Source organism: Nyctibius grandis, chromosome Z, assembly GCF_013368605.1.
Source record: "Nyctibius grandis isolate bNycGra1 chromosome Z, bNycGra1.pri, whole genome shotgun sequence".
In the NCBI taxonomy this organism is placed as follows: domain Eukaryota; kingdom Metazoa; phylum Chordata; class Aves; order Nyctibiiformes; family Nyctibiidae; genus Nyctibius; species Nyctibius grandis.
Window position 1 is genome coordinate 93,650,115 of NC_090695.1, and position 17,587 is coordinate 93,667,701.

At 43.6% G+C, this 17,587-nt stretch overlaps 1 protein-coding gene across 1 annotated transcript; it reads left to right on the forward strand.

Annotated features, from left to right (window-relative positions):
• The first annotated feature begins 3,054 nt into the window (after nucleotides 1–3,054).
• Nucleotides 3,055–16,058, forward strand: GET4 (guided entry of tail-anchored proteins factor 4). The gene is made up of 9 exons (XM_068422493.1): nucleotides 3,055–3,277; nucleotides 7,570–7,648; nucleotides 8,071–8,152; nucleotides 9,111–9,260; nucleotides 10,956–11,094; nucleotides 13,029–13,169; nucleotides 13,253–13,328; nucleotides 13,516–13,588; nucleotides 14,696–16,058. The coding sequence occupies exons 1-9, from the start codon at nucleotides 3,123–3,125 to the stop codon at nucleotides 14,782–14,784; spliced, it is 984 nt and encodes a 327-aa protein (XP_068278594.1). The 5' UTR covers nucleotides 3,055–3,122; the 3' UTR covers nucleotides 14,785–16,058.
• Nucleotides 16,059–17,587: the final 1,529 nt, after the last annotated feature.

Sequence of the window (17,587 nt, forward strand, 5' to 3'; positions counted from 1 at the left end):
GGGACCTGGGGGTCCTAGTGGACAGCAGGATGACCATGAGCCAGCAGTGTGCCCTTGTGGCCAAGAAGGCCAATGGCATCCTGGGGTGTATTAGAAGGGGTGTGGTTAGCAGGTCAAGAGAGGTTCTCCGCCCCCTCTACTTTGCCCTGGTGAGGCATCTGGAATATTGTGTCCAGTTCTGGGCCCCTTAGTTCAAGAAGGACAGGGAACTGCTAGAGAGAGTCCAGCGCAGAGCCACAAAGATGATTAAGGGGGTGGAACATCTCCCTTATGAGGAGAGGCTGAGGGAGCTGGGTCTCTTTAGCTTGGAGAAGAGGAGACTGAGGGGTGACCTCATTAATGTTTATAAATATGTAAAGGGCAAGTGTCATGAGGATGGAGCCAGGCTCTTCTCCGTGACATCCACTGACAGGACAAGGGGCAATGGGTGCAAGCTGGAACACAGGAGGATCCACATAAATATGAGGAAAAACTTCTTTACGGTGAGGGTAACCGAACACTGGAACAGGCTGCCCAGAGAGGTTGTGGAGTCTCCTTCTCTGGAGCCATTCAAAACCCGCCTGGACGCGTTCCTGTGTGACATGATCTAGGCAATCCTGCCCCGGCAGGGGGATTGGACTAGAAGATCTTTTGAGGTCCCTTCCAATCCCTAACATTCTGTGATTCTGTGATACCGGAAAGCCTAGAACACTGGAATCTTTAAAGGATGAGGATGCAAGATATATACTGCAGAACTATTGATCCTCTGATAAAGGCAGAAGACTGTCAGCAGAACTGTATAAAACATAATTTTTATTTGCTGTAATGCTCAGCTTGTAATTGCCAGTTAGCTTTATATTTTTGTGTCCATGCTGAGAGAAATAATGCATGCAGACTAGTCTGGTTCCTAAAGCCCAGTTGGCACACGGGTGACACTTATTTTATTACAAATGAATGTATAGGGGTTTTTTAAAAGAATAAACCACACGTTCTGCAACGAGGAATCTGTTTTTTTTAAATCCAAGACTTAACTGCATACTTTTGTTAGCTTGGCACCATAAGCCAAGAACTGTGGTACATTTTAAACACTGACTGTGGCAAAGGTGTCCTTCAGTTGGCCCTTGGTTTTGACCTTTTTGGTGGATCCAAAAGGGCTTCTTTGATACATGTTGAATATAATAAATATTACTGTCAGGGAAAGTTAACACAACCAAAACTAGTTTAAACACCAGCGACTGAGAATGCTTTGCTGTAATTTGTGGCTATGAATTGCTGTAGAAGTCAGGGCTAACTTTAAGTAACTGAAGTTATTTTAAGGGTTTTTACCATAGCAACTTGGCCAGTTTGTTGTTCTTCATTGTTCATTCCAAATCAACCTGGATGTACTGACTAACTGGACTGGAGCTGATAAGCCTGCTAAATTGCTTAGTAAACGTTAGTGTAATTAAACAATCTTATTTTGTGAAAACTGATCGTTTTGGGATAAGAACTCCTTAGGCTGGTTCATTGTTATACTCTGTAAGTGGTGTACTGTGAGAATGCAGTATGTGGAAAACACGACTGAAGTAAGCCTTGCTACTTCATGTTTACAAGAGGGACTTCTGCTCGGTACTGCCATAGGGAAATGTACAGGCATTGTTTAGATCATCCCCAGAAACCTTAGTCGGGTATAAGATGAGTGATGTCTTGCTCTCAGAAACAACATTTCTACGTAGAATGAGACGAAACTGCTTATTGTGCCCCCCTTAGGATTGAGACTTTGAAGATCCTTTTTGGAAAAGATTCCTGAACTGTACTTGTATGCAGAATTTTTATCTTGCTGTTATAAATCATTTTATAGTTACACATGAACTGTTAACACGTGGAACTGCTGACTGGTTTTCTGAATAGTTATCTATGTTGCACAACAGTCCTCGAATGTTTAAAAAAAAAAAAAGTCTCCATGTGAAAAACATTTTTTTTCACTTGAGCTAAAGACAACCTATGGCCTATGCAGAGGAGCTAGATTATGTATGTACAGGTGTTTTCATATTATAGGTTACATATTTAAAATTAGCATTATCCTGTATAAATTGAAATTAGGTAGCCGGGGTGGGAATATTTTGAATAACACTAACTTATTTTTAAAAAAGCAAGATAGGACTTTGTGCAATGTATTTTTGTAAATGCTTTTCAAAATGTCTGTTATTCTTTGCTGCCTCCAAACTGACAAGATGCTATTGAGATGTTTAAAGAAAGAGTTTTAATTTTTGAAAGTGCATGTAATATTTCAAACAAGAAATAAAAGTTTCTTTTCTGTATTTTTGCTCTCCTGCTTGAATCACCGAGGATCTGAGAGACCATTAACACTAAAATGGAATGAATGTCCCTTGCTGCAGTGGTTTTCCTCATGGCTTGATTCCAAAGACAACCTCCTCTTCTCCCCTGCCTGGCTTCCCTCCACCGGACATCATTGGGTCACAGAACCCCGCCGGGCAGCCCCAGGAGGAGCAGCTGTTTGGTAGTTCCGTACCTGGGCCTTGCTTTTCTGTCAGTGTTTCTGTGCTGCAGCAGCGTCTTGTGCTGTTCAGCACACGCTGAGATTTTGGCAGACAGACACGAGTTGGTATTTGCTTGGTGATTTTCAGATGTGTGTTTGCTTTTAAATCCTGTTTCCTCGGCCTTGCCCCCGTCCCTGAGCCAGAGCAGTGCTCCGCTCAGTTTGACTGTCTCCAATCCACAAACCCTTCCTAGTTTTTTTTATGTTCTACTTTTTCCCTGGGGTTAGGGGCTGGGGCTGTGACAGAGGAGCCAGTCTCTGCCACAGGCCCGAGGCGGCTCCTTTAATTCTGTTTCTGGCTGCTCCGCGTTCGGTGGAGCCTGTTCACAAGCACGAGCGCGGTCTCCCTCCCTTGCCCGGTCCGTGCCCTGCTAACGGCTGCTGCCAGCGCGGCCCCCGGCCCAGCCCCAGCCCCGCGGCTCCGCCGGGCCCGCCCCGCCCCGGGCTGCCTTGTGACGCAGCGCCTCCGCGCAGCCGCGTCTCCTGAGCCTGGCCGGCCGCCGTCGGAGTGGGCGGAAGCCGGGCAGCGAGGCGCGCCGGCCGCGGCGCCGCTCCGGGCCTGCGTGCGTCTGCGCGCGCCCTCCCCTCCCCGCGCTCCGCGCTGATGGCGGCGGCGATTATGGCGGCGGAGCAGGAAGCCGCGAAGGGCGGCGGCAGGAACCGCGGCGGCGTGCAGCGCGTGGAGGGCAAGCTGCGCGCCAGCGTCGAGAAGGGCGACTACTACGAGGCGCACCAGATGTACCGGACGCTCTTCTTCAGGTAGGGCCCGGCCCGGCCCGCCGCCCTGCCCCTCCCCCGCCCGGCCTTCCAGAGCCTTCCCACGCACCCTGCCCAGCTGCCGCCCGCCGCGCCCGTGCCCGCTCGGTATTGGCTGCCGCTGCTGCCCATCTCCGCGTCCTGCTCTCTCATTGGGCCGCGGGGGGGCGGGGTGGGGCGGGTGCGTGCCGCGGAGGGTAGGGCGAGCAGCGCCAGCCCGAACTGGGCCCGGGCCCGGCCTGCGGCAGCGGGTGGCCAGCGGGGTGCTCGGGCCCGGCCCGGCCGCCTCCCCGCTCACTCAGGCCCGGCTGCCGCTGGCGGGGCGCGGCGGCTGTGTGAGAGGGCTTGGGATGCTCGCCGGGGTCTGAAGGTGAACTCTGACCGCGGCGCGGCTGGGCCCAGCGGCCTGAGCCGGCCCGACCCGACCCCGCAGGCCCGGCTGAGGGAGGGGACAGCGGCAGCAGCTGGGCACGGTGGGGGCCCCCGGCCGTCTCTTCCCGGGAGCGCACTGTCCCGTGCCCTTGACGTGCAGGGGCGTGTTGCATCACACTTCCCAGCGGTCACGGGCAGAGCTGGATTTCACACACCCTCACCCCGTCCCTTGGCGGCCCCACGTCCCCAGGAGGCCGCATAAGCCCCCCTTTGCAAGGCAGGGTGGCCTGGGGCTGCCTCCCCTCAGCGTCCCCCGGGGGCTGGGCCCTGGGCCTTTGGCTTGTCCCTGGCTCCAGGGCCATCCGTGAGTTCCTCAAGCAGATGTCTTCTTAACAACCTCTCGTTTGCCACCTTATTTTAAACGTCAGCCTGGCTGCCAAGTGGATTGTTGCAGGGTTTTAAGGTTTTGGCTTGATTATTGCTCAGCCAAGAAACAGGGCTGCTTTGTTGTGTGGTAGTCACCCTCTGGTACCGCTTTGGGGAAGGGGCAGCTTCAGAATGGCAAGAATCACCTGTGCAGAGGAATTTTATTAGAATAGATTCTAGTTGGTGTAGTCTTTGTATACGTGACAGCGACTAAATAGAGCAGGTCTGGACCTTTTTTTCGGAAATACTGCTACTACCTGTTTTGTAATAAGAAACTTATTTTTATTGCAAATCTTTTTTAGAATTATTTAATTTTTCACATCCACCGTAACTTGTGGTGGACACCCTTTCTCTCATCAAAATTTAAAATGTAGACCATTACTTTCAGGGGCACAGAATAATATATTTCTTATACGGGCTTCCTTGGTTGGTCCCGGCTTTGTTTACTTGTGGTTCTGCTGGGGGAGGACAGGTGGGCAAACTGCCTCTGAGTCTTGGTAGCTCAGTTGGGTGTCCCCCATCCTCAGACCTCATCTGAGGTAGAATGGGAACAGGCCTGTGCGTATCCACAGAAGAATAGCAGCCGGGTATGTGGGGAAGAGCGTCCTTGGGGCATAGTCCTACTTCTGCTATCAGTGTACATTAGATAGCCTGCCGTACCCTGTGTACCAAACATCACTAATTTAAAGCAGTTGTGTTCTACTGTAGCCTTCTGATGGGATCAGCGAGGGCACCATTTAGGCCTTAAGGCTTAAATTGTATTTGAGAATATATTTCAGACAAAGCATGGCCTATTTTGTAGTAAGGAACATGTGATGTGATGGCTGCAGTGGGGGAAGATGGGTTGGTTAAGCAGGTCACTTCTCATCCAGTCTTCTGAATGTATTAACTCACATGCTTTGCTTAAGCCTCCCTGAATTAATTTGGAATCAAAGATCCTGCCTTTTCCATTTTAAATGCAAGTAAAAGGAGGTGCTCAATTAAATGAAAAGATGACATTTGCATAGCTAGGAAGAGGGTTTCCTTCTAGGCAAAAAGATGTGATGTGACTGTGAAACTTGTTTGGAAGGTCACTGAAGCCAAAAAACAGTCTTGGGTAGTCTTGTCTGTCATCTGTAAGATGTGTGTTAAATGTCAACAGTTTTCCAGGGACACATTAACACAGGTTGAGTTGATCTCAGCTGCAGAGTTGTAATTGGGATAGCCAGTGCTTACTGGTTTTAAACAACACCAGCCTGTCAAACATTAGTCTGTTCTGTCATGAGGTGCGTGTTAAACTTGAAAGCCTGACTCAGAGTTTCAAAAGTCATTAACTGAGATGTGTTTGAGGGTGGAGGAGGGGAAGCAGCGGAGGAGGAAAGATTACCATAAGCCTGCCTCCGGCAGAGGTCTTATCCCTTCCTGTGATCCATGGGGCAGGTGGAAAACTGCTGTTCCTGCCTGACCCAGAACAGCGAGTCCTGTGCTCCTCTGAAGAGTAGGACCTGGGCCAGTGTTGTTACTGCACAGGCTGGCTGGGTTGAACTCTTCTCTGTTGATGATTTAGTGACTGAGTCAAACTTCCAAGTTTAACATCCCTGTTACACTGGTTTCTGTTTTCCTGATGCTTGTAGGTACTTTTTCTGGTATGAATAATCTGTTCCAGGATTTCTGTCATTCTAAATGCCATTTAGATCAATGTCATGAATATTTATTTTTATTAAAAAACTTTTAAAATAAAAGTTCTTTAAAAGAAAAACTCTTTTAAATGTATTTTATCTTGTAAAGCTGTTTTCAGCATCTCTCAGTATCTGCCGTAATAACTCCCAGATTAGGAGCTCCCAAATAGCATTGGGAATCTACTGGAATTAGAATTTGTGGAAGTGGCTCCACACTGAGATTCAGAGCCAAACGCCTAGAAGCAAACCTGGATACGAGGCCAGCTACAAAAATGTTGGAGCTGCCGATCCGTTTGACTAACGCGTGAAGCATTTGCTATGGTGATTGCAAATCTGAATTGTTGAGGAGGCTTACTCAAAAAAATCCCTGTCATGCCATCCATAATTACAGTTCTGCTAACTGTTTTGGATTAAAGACCTTGTGATTTTTGGAAGACAGCAGGATGGGAGGACTCTGTCTTTTTCCCCGCTCGTTGTCTGACCTGATTTCACCAGTAGGACCTGTCCCTGGGACTGCCACGTGTGACAGGAATCTCACCTGCAGCACAAGAGCTTTTGGGATCCACCGTTGCTCATTTTCCCTCTGGTTAGTGTGAGCCCTTCCATGCCCACACTGTCTCACCGCTCCTCTGACTGCCTCACACCCAGAGCCACCGACCCTGCTCTGTTACCCCGTGGGGACGCTCGTGTGTGGGATCTGCTGTACGGGGGGGCCTTGCCGCTGCAGGAGCAGAGAGGCTGCTCTGGCTGCCAAGAACAGAGAGGGGTGACACAGGGGCACAGCACAACCAGGTGTCATAGAGGGCAGAACAAATATTGCAGGTACTAAAGCAGTGTGGTAGAACTGACATCTTATCTTTTTGATATGAGCAAATTGGCTGTTGTTATTAACTACTCAGAAAACAGACTTTTTGAGAGCAGTTAAGAGAAATGGAAATTGGAAACTGCATCTGCTGCCACACCTTAACTGCTTTTATAGGAAGTGCTGCGTTTGTAATCTAGAGCTGTGACTACCCCAGACCTTTAGTTACAAATAGTGATGATGTGCAGGAGGCTGCAATCACAGCACCATGGTAAGAGGCTCCTGCTCTTGAGGTAACCATCGGGAACAAATTCTTTTATTCTTCATTTCTTGGTTAACTCTGAAGTGAGGAAAGTGGAAGCTGCAGCAGGTGTGTTTTGAAGCCTTATATTTGAGGGACCAGACTTGTTTCTTTTATGATTGGTGACTCTGTAAAGTGTTGCAGGGTAAATCTTGCTGGCTGCTCTTGTCTTATGGGAGCCCATCAGAGACAAGCTGCTGTGGTTCAGCAGAGGACTAGTACGTGGCTGATGTCCCCTGGCAGAGAGGAGTGGTGGTGAGAGAGGCTTAAACCAGTGGAAAGGAGACGTCGATGAGGAGAGAGCTGGAGTCACTTGGGCGGCGCTGGGTGTGCGACCTGTCCAGGCTGTATTCTGAAAACTGTTTCACTGGGATGGCTTTGGTTTTGGTAACGACTCTAATGTGACCATCTGAGCGGTGTAGTTCAGCGCATTGGCATCTTTTGCTCAGGTGAACTCCTGGGATCGTTTCCTTTTCTTTGCTTCAGCTCAAATCAGGTTTGAAGCTCTCAGTTTTCATTCTGACACTCTTTGCTTGTGTTCCATCAAGTCTGGAGCAGAAAAATTGTAGCGTGCAGTAAATTACATCATTATTGAAACTAATCCAATTTAAAAATAAATCCCTTATTGCCTTTATTTTACATTTTAGTGATCTTCAATCCTTTAAATGTAAGTAACTTTAAGCGTATACAACTTATTTAGTGGTAATTTTAATCAAGGCTTTGGTATTGTTTTCAGGTATATGTCACAAGGAAAACACGCAGAAGCAAGAGAACTAATGTATTCAGGGGCTTTGCTGTTCTTCAGTCATAACCAAGTAAGTCACTGGTTTTGTGTGTGTGATTTGGGAGGCGAGGGTGTTATTCCAAGATTTTGAGGGCTGAATGATGAATTCTCAATGGTAAATGTTTGGGGTAATTGCTTTGTAATCTTCTGTTTTATCTCTTTGTTGAGCCTTTCTCCACAAAGAAGGATTATGCCGAACTGGAACATAAAGCAGAAGTGTTTGTGAGGAGCCAAACAATAATTATAACCACATTTGTTTTGCTTTCCTGTAGGCTTCTCTTTGATGCCATCAAATTACTATAGTTTTTTTGTAAGGGAAGGTCGAGACTTGACACTGTACCTTAGCTGTAGATGTTGATAAAAGTATTAAATCTGCCTCTGACAAAATTCTGGTTGATATTTTCTTTTATGTACTGATATGTTCATCACTACCAGTATGTGTCTGTTTTGTAGCAAAACAGTGCTGCTGATCTGTCTATGCTGGTTTTGGAGTCTTTGGAGAAATCGGATGCAAAAGTAGCAGATGACCTTTTAGGTGAGGTGACCTCTGTGCTCGGTTTGATGGTGCTTTCACTTCATGGTGACTGTTGTTAACAGTCTTGAAACCTGAAGTCCTTTTTGTGTGTCCTCCCACATGACTAATGGTTACCTTCATCATAGAAATGGATTGGGGGGAAAACTTTATTAGAGAATAATGGATTCCCGATAACTTTGTGGGCATGCTTAGAACAAACATTGCTGTCTTGTGGCATTGTCCTTTCCTCGATGCAGGAGTAATGTATTGTCTGCACAGTCGTTGATGTCCCCAGGGCTTTGGTGGATGGTGGTTTCCCACCCTAGCAGTGTGGTAGTGTGCACGTTATTTGTGGTGCAGCTGTTAAGGAGGAAATTTTTCGTGTTTGACTGTGAGATTTGCTAAGCAGGCAATTTAGGGAGACCTTCTTAAGAGCTGCCTGGCCAGACTACTGCTGCAGCATGGGCAAACCACTCCTATTAACAACATGTGGGTGGAGACAGACAGACAGAGGCCTTTCTTTGTTTACTTAGATCAGCTCTGACATGTTGTATCCCATCTATGACTTCTGGTGGTGCTTTTCTGAACTACAGCCCTCTGTCCCTCACAGCTTCCCTGTGAATGGCAAGCAGACCCATAACCTGCAGCCTTTCCTCCTTGGACCGCATGGTCCTCTGGGATATCCCGTCCCAAACAATGAGACAGGGAGGCTGTCACCAGCTGACTGCAAGGCACAGCTTTTGGCTGTGGAGGAGTCGTATGAATATTGCTGGCTGATAGATGCAAGATTGACTTGATGTATGAGAAGTGGCTCGAGTTCAAAGGCACTCTTTTTTAAGGTGGCTTGTGGAGGCCGTTAAGGGAGCTTAAAGACACAGTAGCACTGTAACTTAAATGTTGTATCTTAAAGATGCACTAGAAGCAGCAGTTCGTCCTATTTCTATTAATGCTAAATATCTGTGAATCTTATTGCTTCTAGAAAACTTGGCTAAATTGTTTAGTTTAATGGATCCAAATTCTCCCGAAAGAGTGGCTTTCGTATCCAGAGCACTAAAATGGTCTAGTGGGGGATCAGGAAAACTTGGACATCCAAAACTACACCAGTTACTAGCAATTACCCTGTGGAAAGGTAAGAAAAATCAACTGGCTTTTCTGTGTTTTGTTTTGAAAATGTTGAAAGTATGATATTATAAGAGATCTCCTTTGGAAATAATCTAAGGAAGCGGAGATGGAAATGATTGATTGAGTTCTGCTATGATTGATTGAGTTCTGCTATTACCTGATTTTTGCAGTAACTTCAGCTTAATGTTACTAATAAAAAACCCGGGGGCTGTAACTCTGTATTAGTGCAAAACCCAAAACACAACTGCAAACTATCTGTAAAAGGAAGGCTGATCCTTTAGACATTGGGGTAGTTTGATTGAGTCATTAGGAGGAAAATTGCTGGGGAGCAAAGCTGTTCTATTATGTTTTTTTTGTTTTTAAATCCTGGATAAACGTGACAGATTGAAATACATCACCTGGCACCCAAACCAGTCTTTGGATCTGTAATTAGGTACTTTTTGAGCCATTGACCAGCAGGCTTGTTCCAGAATGAATGCTATTGCCTTTGATTTGTGTGGGCTTTTATCACTTGTGATGGGATGTAAGGTAAACCAAAAATGCACTAAATAATTATTTTAATTGTGGATGATAGCCAGTTTTTAAAGTCTTATGTTCAAAACGTAACAAAAGTGAGCGAGAACAGTTGAATAAATGCCATCTCTTCTGTGGTTTCTCGTGAATGAATAACTGTGCAAGATGATTGATTGTTTATTTTAAATTTTTCAGTAGCTGCAAAGTGATGATAGTGGTTTCTATAACAATCCTGACCCAATGGTCAGCATTCCAGCTCGCTGCCTTTCTGCGTGCCATAGGCAATCCCATAGCTGTTCTCATGGGACTTAGGTTAGCTTGATGGCTGGTGCCAGCCAGAAAGGGAGGATTTTCCTCAGAGCATTTAAGTTCAAGCTGAGATGCGATTAGGGTAAGAAAGGGTTGCATTCTGAAAGTAAAAATCCCCATTTTGTAGCCATCTGCACACTGTTCTTTCGAAGAGCAAAATGCATATGTTTTCTTAGTCTGTAGTTTTTGAGAGTTTCATCAGAAAAGGCTCAGATTTTTAAAACAAAGCTTTTAAATTCCAAAAATTAGCAGCTATGCAGTTTTGATTTGTTGTTGCAGTGATTTTGCATGATGCTTTGCTTCAAGTTAAGTTCTAACAAATCATTGCCATTTCTTACCTTTTTTTCCTGTATAATTGCTGTTCTACTCAGCATATGGAAGCGTTTTTAATTTTGATATCGAGAGTGGGCTAAGCTAAAAATAGGAAATGCCTTCTTTCTGTGCACTTAGAAAGAAGGACGCTGAAGGTGCTGTTTGACTTCTTGGTGCACATGGTCTAACATGGAACTTCTTGATTCTTCTCCTAAGCTCTGATGATAGCACATCTAACTGCATCAACATGCAGTTAGATAAAATGATATGACTGCAGCTCAAGCTATTTGTCCCAGTGGTAGCTGTGTTTTGTGGTGGCATTGAATGAACTGTATTTAATAGCAGATGTTCAAATGTATTTAAGGTAACATTTATTATCTCCCTTTATAAATAATCTATAACTTATAAAGGAAAAAGCCCACTCTCTCTTTTCTTGTTGTCTTGTTTATATATCATGTATGTAGCTCGTCCTTTTACCAGCTGTAGTGTACAAGCCTAACAAACTTGTTTTTATGTTCAGGTGTGATGAACTGATTTCTTAAAAGCCATTTTCTTTTTCCTTTTTTAGAGCAAAACTATAGTGAATCTCGGTATCACTTCTTGCACTCCACAGATGGCGAAGGATGTGCAAATATGCTGGTAGAATACTCCTCGTCCAGGGGATATCGCAGTGAGGTGGACATGTTTGTAGCACAGGCAGTACTACAGTAGGTGTTTTTTTTTAACTTTTTAAAACTGTTTTGCTGAGGCGACACTGTGTTTGAGGCCAATCTAATTGAATCATGATAACCGTAGGTTAACCATGTATCCTTTTCAAAAGAAACTGTGAAACTGGCCAGAGGTCCTGAAACTCACTTTGTACAGTAACAACAGGAGAAAACCATCTCAAAACTGGTGTGTTGAGTTGGTCAGATTGGGGAGAAGAAAAAGAAAACCAAAACGTATTAAGGTCGAAACCTGAAATCATGTTAATTGCCTGAAGAATTAATGTAATCTGTTTGACCCTGCAAGCACAATTCTTAGCTTTGTTAACACCACTTTATGTCTAGTTAGAGCTTACCTTGATGTTCTTACCAAGACTGGACCTAAATAGGCTCTATATTTACCTTTAGCATAGTACTTGCTCTCAGTCTCGTCATCCTAAGAGACAATTTGTCTTGGATCACCCTGGTCTGTGAGCAGCAGTGCAATGGTTCTTGGTTTGACAGAGTTGCTGCTGGCTTTCGTTTACTTCAGGCAATTATTTTGTAGGAGGTGAGAATGCAAGCGATTATGTGCCTTTGCAGAGCTCATGTACAATTAAGGTTGACAAAGCCAATTTTACTGTGTTTAATCAGCTGATGGCTTTCTTCAGTCAGGGAAAGCAGCTCACGGAGGAGTCTGAGGAGGAGGTGGAGACAGGACTGTGCAGCAGGGAGTCAGGGAGAGAGTAGGTGTTGGGGGAGAAGGAGGAGGTGAGAGCAAGTCTGTCTCTCTTTTGGCAGCAGGGAGCTGTCATGTGAGATTTGTCCTGCTTTCCATACCTGGTTGATGCAGATTGCAGTGATTTTGAGTGGTAGAAAATCCTTTATGGAAGTCCAGTATATGCAGGACTCTCAAACAATTTTATGGGGCTTTGTTCTGGAAGGGTAGAAATTCTGGGGAGAAGTTATAAGAGATTATTTTTTCAGTATTTATACAGCACTACTACTGCATCCTTTACTTGCCTGTATCTCAAATACTGTACTAAATCCTTTTACATAGCAGTTTATAATGAAAATAATTGCAGTTCCTTCCTCAGCAGTAAGGCGAAAAGAGCCCAGTGCCCTTGCACATGTGAGGGTACAGAATTGGAGGCCAGCTGCGACCAAAAATGAGGCTGCTCATGGCAGCCTTCCCAGTGCTTGCTGACAGCATTTGTCCCAGATAAAGTCTCTTGTTAGGCCTCTGGGACTTGCAGAGATTGCCAGTTAAATTAACTGGACCTGAACAGAGATTCTGTCAGTTTGGGAAATTGATCTGTTAATGGGGGACAAATGGCTTGGGAGCTCAAAGTGTAGCTTTATTATGAGACTTTCAGATGTGTGTGTCAAACTTACTAGTGGTCCTGATGCCGTGTTACTTCGAGGTAGTGCTAACAGAATGACAGAGTCGTCGGACACTGGCAGATACATACTGAAAGGAAATGTGTTTGGGAGTAGATGGGGCCAGGAGAGAGGTCCTTAATTCAGTTTTTACCTCAGCATAGTAAACTCTGGACCAGGAAGTTCAATATCAGGTTTAATTTGAATTATGCAGTGGCCAGTCTTTCCACATTTTTATTTAGTTATTGCCCTCTTTTAGTAACCATCCTGTATACAATCTGCTTAGATCTTGGTTAAATTCATTCTATTAATATTTAATGTCAGTTCTCCCTCCCAACCAGCTTATTCCACGATGTATTCTAGTAGTGATTTTCCCCTTCCTCGGCTGATAGCCAAACCATTGCCAAAGATGTACATCTCCACCAGTTAGTTTTTTGCCATCAGATTAAGCCTGAAATGGCTTCTATGCTCAAATGAAGGAGAGATTGTTGAGCTTTTGTCTTCCCTTTTTGTTTCTGCATGTAAAACTACTTCTCTGCCTTTTATTTTAACTTGCCCTGTTCTGTTTCCTTTTGCAGATTTCTCTGCTTAAAAAATAAGACCAGCGCATCAGTTGTTTTTACGACATACACACAGAAACATCCTTCAATAGAAAAGGGTCCGCCCTTTGTTCAACCACTGCTAAACTTCATCTGGTTCCTGTTATTGGCAGTTGATGGGTACAGTCTGATTTTTCTCATGTTGTTCTTGTTTTCCTTTTCAGTTGTTACTGAGATTACATTTTTGGTTGTTTCCTTTCTAGAGGAAAACTAACAGTATTTACAGTATTGTGTGAACAGTATCAACCTTCACTGAAAAGAGATCCCATGTATAATGAGGTGAGTTACTCGTGGTTGTAAACAGGATTTAACCTACAGAATTAGTTAGATAACAGCTGATTGTCTCCTGTTTTGTGACTTGTAGATAGGAGTCAGTGATGTAGCTTGTGTGGTGTGACTGCTGCCCATAGTATTTCCACCTGTAAACGAAGTAGCTGACGTTGTTCTTCATCTTGTGTCGTTTCAGTACCTAGATAGAATAGGGCAGCTTTTCTTTGGTGTTCCGCCCAAGCAGACATCGTCCTACGGAGGCTTACTAGGTAAGGTTTATGCTGGCAGTTGTTTATAGATACCACCGGTCTCTTCAGAGCAGTGGCTTATGTAAAATGGCTGTGCTGGAAACAGATAATTTGTTCTAACAAATGTTTCAGTTTTTTCGTAGCCTGTAGAAACAGACACTACTGTAGAATACAAGGTGAATTGGTTGCTTGTGAAATTAATTCGGTGAAGGTGGTAGACTTTTCGTCTTTGAGAAGGGGAGAAGCATGTAAATGACTCTTACGGTTAATTTTTGACATTATGGTATAACTGACAAATGTAAAGAAAAATCTTGTTTGTGTTAAAGCTTAATTTCCTCAGACTTCAGTGGCTGATTTTCTTTTAAGTCAAGTCTGGGACTTTGGTAGACATCTAACCAGTCCTGATAGAAAATGAATGTTCCCAAAGTGTAAGTTCAGAAGTTAATACTGCCCTTCTACAAGAAATGAAAGGGAATAGAGAAATCCAGCCCTCATTTCCTGGCTCTTGAATAAAATGTGAGCAAATTGAACTGGATTACTTTTGTAAAATTGCGTGATTTTCCTTCAGAACTAAGCTTCTCTGTAAACTGAATTGAAGCTTCACCTGCAGATGCCAATTCGCTGATTGATACTCAAAAGTTTTATGAAAAACATGAGCATCATAGATCCCATATGTAAATAGCAGCTTTTCAGCAATTCAAGCATCTTTAAATTGACTAGAACAGGGAGAATGCATAAATACCTTGAACAAGTTCTTTACAGCATGATGCAGACCATTGCTGGGTTTTGACAGTTTCATGACAGGAGGTGTGTCTTTCCTCATTTGGTTGTTTTCTTTCCTCTCATGCCGCAACTAGAGTACATAAGTATGCGAATTTAGTGGGGTTGTTCCAGTGTACTCTTAGAGAAGGAACAGTATCAGAATACAGCTTCCCAAATCAATAAATTCTTCATGACAGCCAGTGTGGGAATACTAATGTCCTGCTGAGACTCTTTTACTTCAAAAAAAAAAAAAAGTTTTTTTCATTATTGAAATCTGCACCCTGGCAGGATGGTGAGAGAATAGTTAAAGTTTTTGAGATGAGAATGTAAAACTTGCAATTTTAACTGTCCTGTGGTTTATTCTAGGAAATCTTTTAAACAGTCTGATGGGAACTGGAGAAGATGACGACACAGAAGATGGTCAGGAAGATAGCAGTCCCATCGAGCTCGACTGAATGTTGTTGTCATTGGGTGCCGCGTAAATCTGATGATTCGATGACTCCAAAGACAGTTTTGGAATTTGAATCCTGCAGGTGTTTCTTGGTGCCTAAAAGGGCTCCTCCGGTCTTTTAGAAATGGTTGCTGAAATGTTTATAATGTTCGGTCTATATTATTTATGTAAAAAAAGAAAGAAACCAACAAAAGTAGCCAAATGAACCAATTGGAGCAGTTGTTAGCAGGGTTCCGATACAGCGGCTGGTGACTTTGATTAAAATATAGTCTTCTGCGGTTTCTGATGCAGTATTTCCTTTTGCACAGTAACTCAATAAAGCATAAATATGGGTCTTGTGCTTCACAGCCTGCCCAATACCATCTTTGTTATGAGGAAGCCTCCTTGACCTCTGCCACCTCCAAGGACGATTGCAAAAGGCAGGGTGATCAATTGAATAATTTATTTGTGAGGCTGGTGCCAGAAGTACCGCGAGATGAGCCAAGCAGCATAATTTGAGATGCACATCCAAGAGACATTGATACCAAGAACTCGCTTCCACTGCCGTGAGTAACATGCACGCCATTCATACTGCCTTTCACTCTACTTAAGGTCTGGCTCTGTCCAAGCCCACGCGTGTGTTTAGCCGGTATTTCCTGAAAAGCACAAGATTGAATTGCTCTTGAGTAAAAGCTGAGCAGTGGAACATAGGTAATTGGCTGCCATGTGGATCTCTCTTGTCTAGGTATAGAAATTTGGCATCTAAAATACCTCCTCTGGCTCGTGGCTCTGCTCCTTTGGAACAGATGCTTTCTCAGTGTAAGTTCACAACTCTACGTAAAGGCGACAGCGTTGTAGTGAATGAAATGATCTGCCACGAGCAATGTATGTGTTTGAACAGCAGCTGTATGTAAAGAAAAGGGATACTGCAGAACTTCTGGTTCTTTATGATATATTTATTTTTCTTGGGTGATTGATTCATTTAACACTTTCTGTAAAAAAAGAATAAATCAATAAATAATGGAGTAACTTCAGCCCCAGTGGTAGGCATAGCCATTCTACATCTCCTCCTCTTTAATGTAGCACAGCAGATGTCCGTGGTACAATGAGCAGATGAAATAGTGGGGAAACGCTTTATTTTTTCACGATGAAAATAAAAAGGCTTAGATTAATAAACAGCAATCATGCATGGGGGAGGGAGGGATTAATACAAATTTATTGACTGTATGGAAAAGAAAAGGCATTGAAAGGAAGACTTTGTGTTAATTGTGAAGTCTCAAATAAACACTTTATACCAGATGTGCAATACCGCTGCTTTCTAAGAGTTTTACGAGCAGAGATCTTGCTTTCCTTGCTATTTTTTTTCCCCCTCAGCATTTGACTGTGGGTCACCCAGACCTCAGTGCTGCAGCTTTATCTCTGTGCAGTAAAGGCGTAGTTTTAGTTGGGTATTGTGATGTGTGGGGCAGGTGTGGATTGCTTGGATTTCCAGCAAATTCAGTGAAGAACCCCCTACCCCGATGATGCTGTAGACGTTTAATAAATGATCTGGGACACCAGCAACACGTAAGAGCAGCGTCATTGCCCTTGGCTGTCAGCAAACGTGCCTGTCCTGGGGCAGCTGAAGGTGTCCGGCGGCAGCCGCCCCTCCTGCGTCCTGCACGTACGGCTCGGTGAGTTCACGTGTTCACCTCGCGGCCTCCAGCAACCCCCTGCTTTGTACCTCACACGTGCCCAGCCCGAACCCCAGCCCACAGGGCAGGTGTGTGTGCATATACAACATACATATTCACTAATTACAGTGGAATATACAGAATATATGTGTGTGTATAAATATATGTTAAAATATATATACACATATATATATCAACAGCCTTCTGTATATATAATTAATTGTATGGCATATAATTTATAATATTAATTATATTATTCTTAATTATACACACACACAAACAATCTTTATAGCTATTTATAAACACAAACAACTAGCTTGGCCTGTCCTCTCCCTGCTTCTGACATGCCTGGAGTCTTATATATTTATAAATACTTTTGCTATAAATTAATTATCTATCTGTAGTTATGCATACACATATGCATGTGGATATATGTATGTTTATATGCAATATATTTCTCTTAAATTTATAATATAAATTATATACTTTATATCTCTATAAAAAGCATGCACATGTGTATATTTATAATATATAATTAAATAATTTATAAACTTGCAATTATAAAAAAATGGCTCTATACATATATGGATGTGTGTATGAAATACCTTTAACTTATATAGCTGTAAACATATGTCTAATGATGGCTACATATATACATGCATGTGTTCATGTGAACTATATTCAGCTTATATACACACATAAAAGTGTATTAGATACATTCTGCTATATGTACTATGCAGTTTATAGTTGTGTCTGTGACTATCCAACAACTCTTTCATATAATTCATATATATATTCCTAAGAAATATATGTCTTTTGTGTATGTGTGTGCATACAGAAATATAAAATATGAATATATATAAAATATATACAATATAATGCACACAAATACACAACTAAGTATAACATATAGTGCGTTATATAATATACATAAATATGCCTGTGTAGTTTACATGAAATAGACTTACCTCGTGCATGCAGCTGCTCTGCTTGCCACACTGAGCAGCCCTGGGGGGGGCAGATGGTTTTGTGGGTGTCCTGCACCCCCAGGGCTCTGCCAGCCCCCTCAACTCCTTGGTTTCATTTGGTTTTTACCCCCCCACCTCCCACCCTGCCCCAGCACGACACAGCCACGGCTCTGACATAATAATTTAT

Excerpts from the sequence above, each read along its gene's own strand:
- GET4 (XM_068422493.1), top strand. The coding sequence starts at position 3,123 with ATGGCGGCGGCGATTATGGCGGCGGAGCAGGAAGCCGCGAAGGGCGGC. Across the intron at positions 3,278-7,569 it reads TACCGGACGCTCTTCTTCAG|GTATATGTCACAAGGAAAAC; the intron begins GTAGGGCCCGGC and ends TATTGTTTTCAG. Across the intron at positions 8,153-9,110 it reads AGTAGCAGATGACCTTTTAG|AAAACTTGGCTAAATTGTTT; the intron begins GTGAGGTGACCT and ends TATTGCTTCTAG.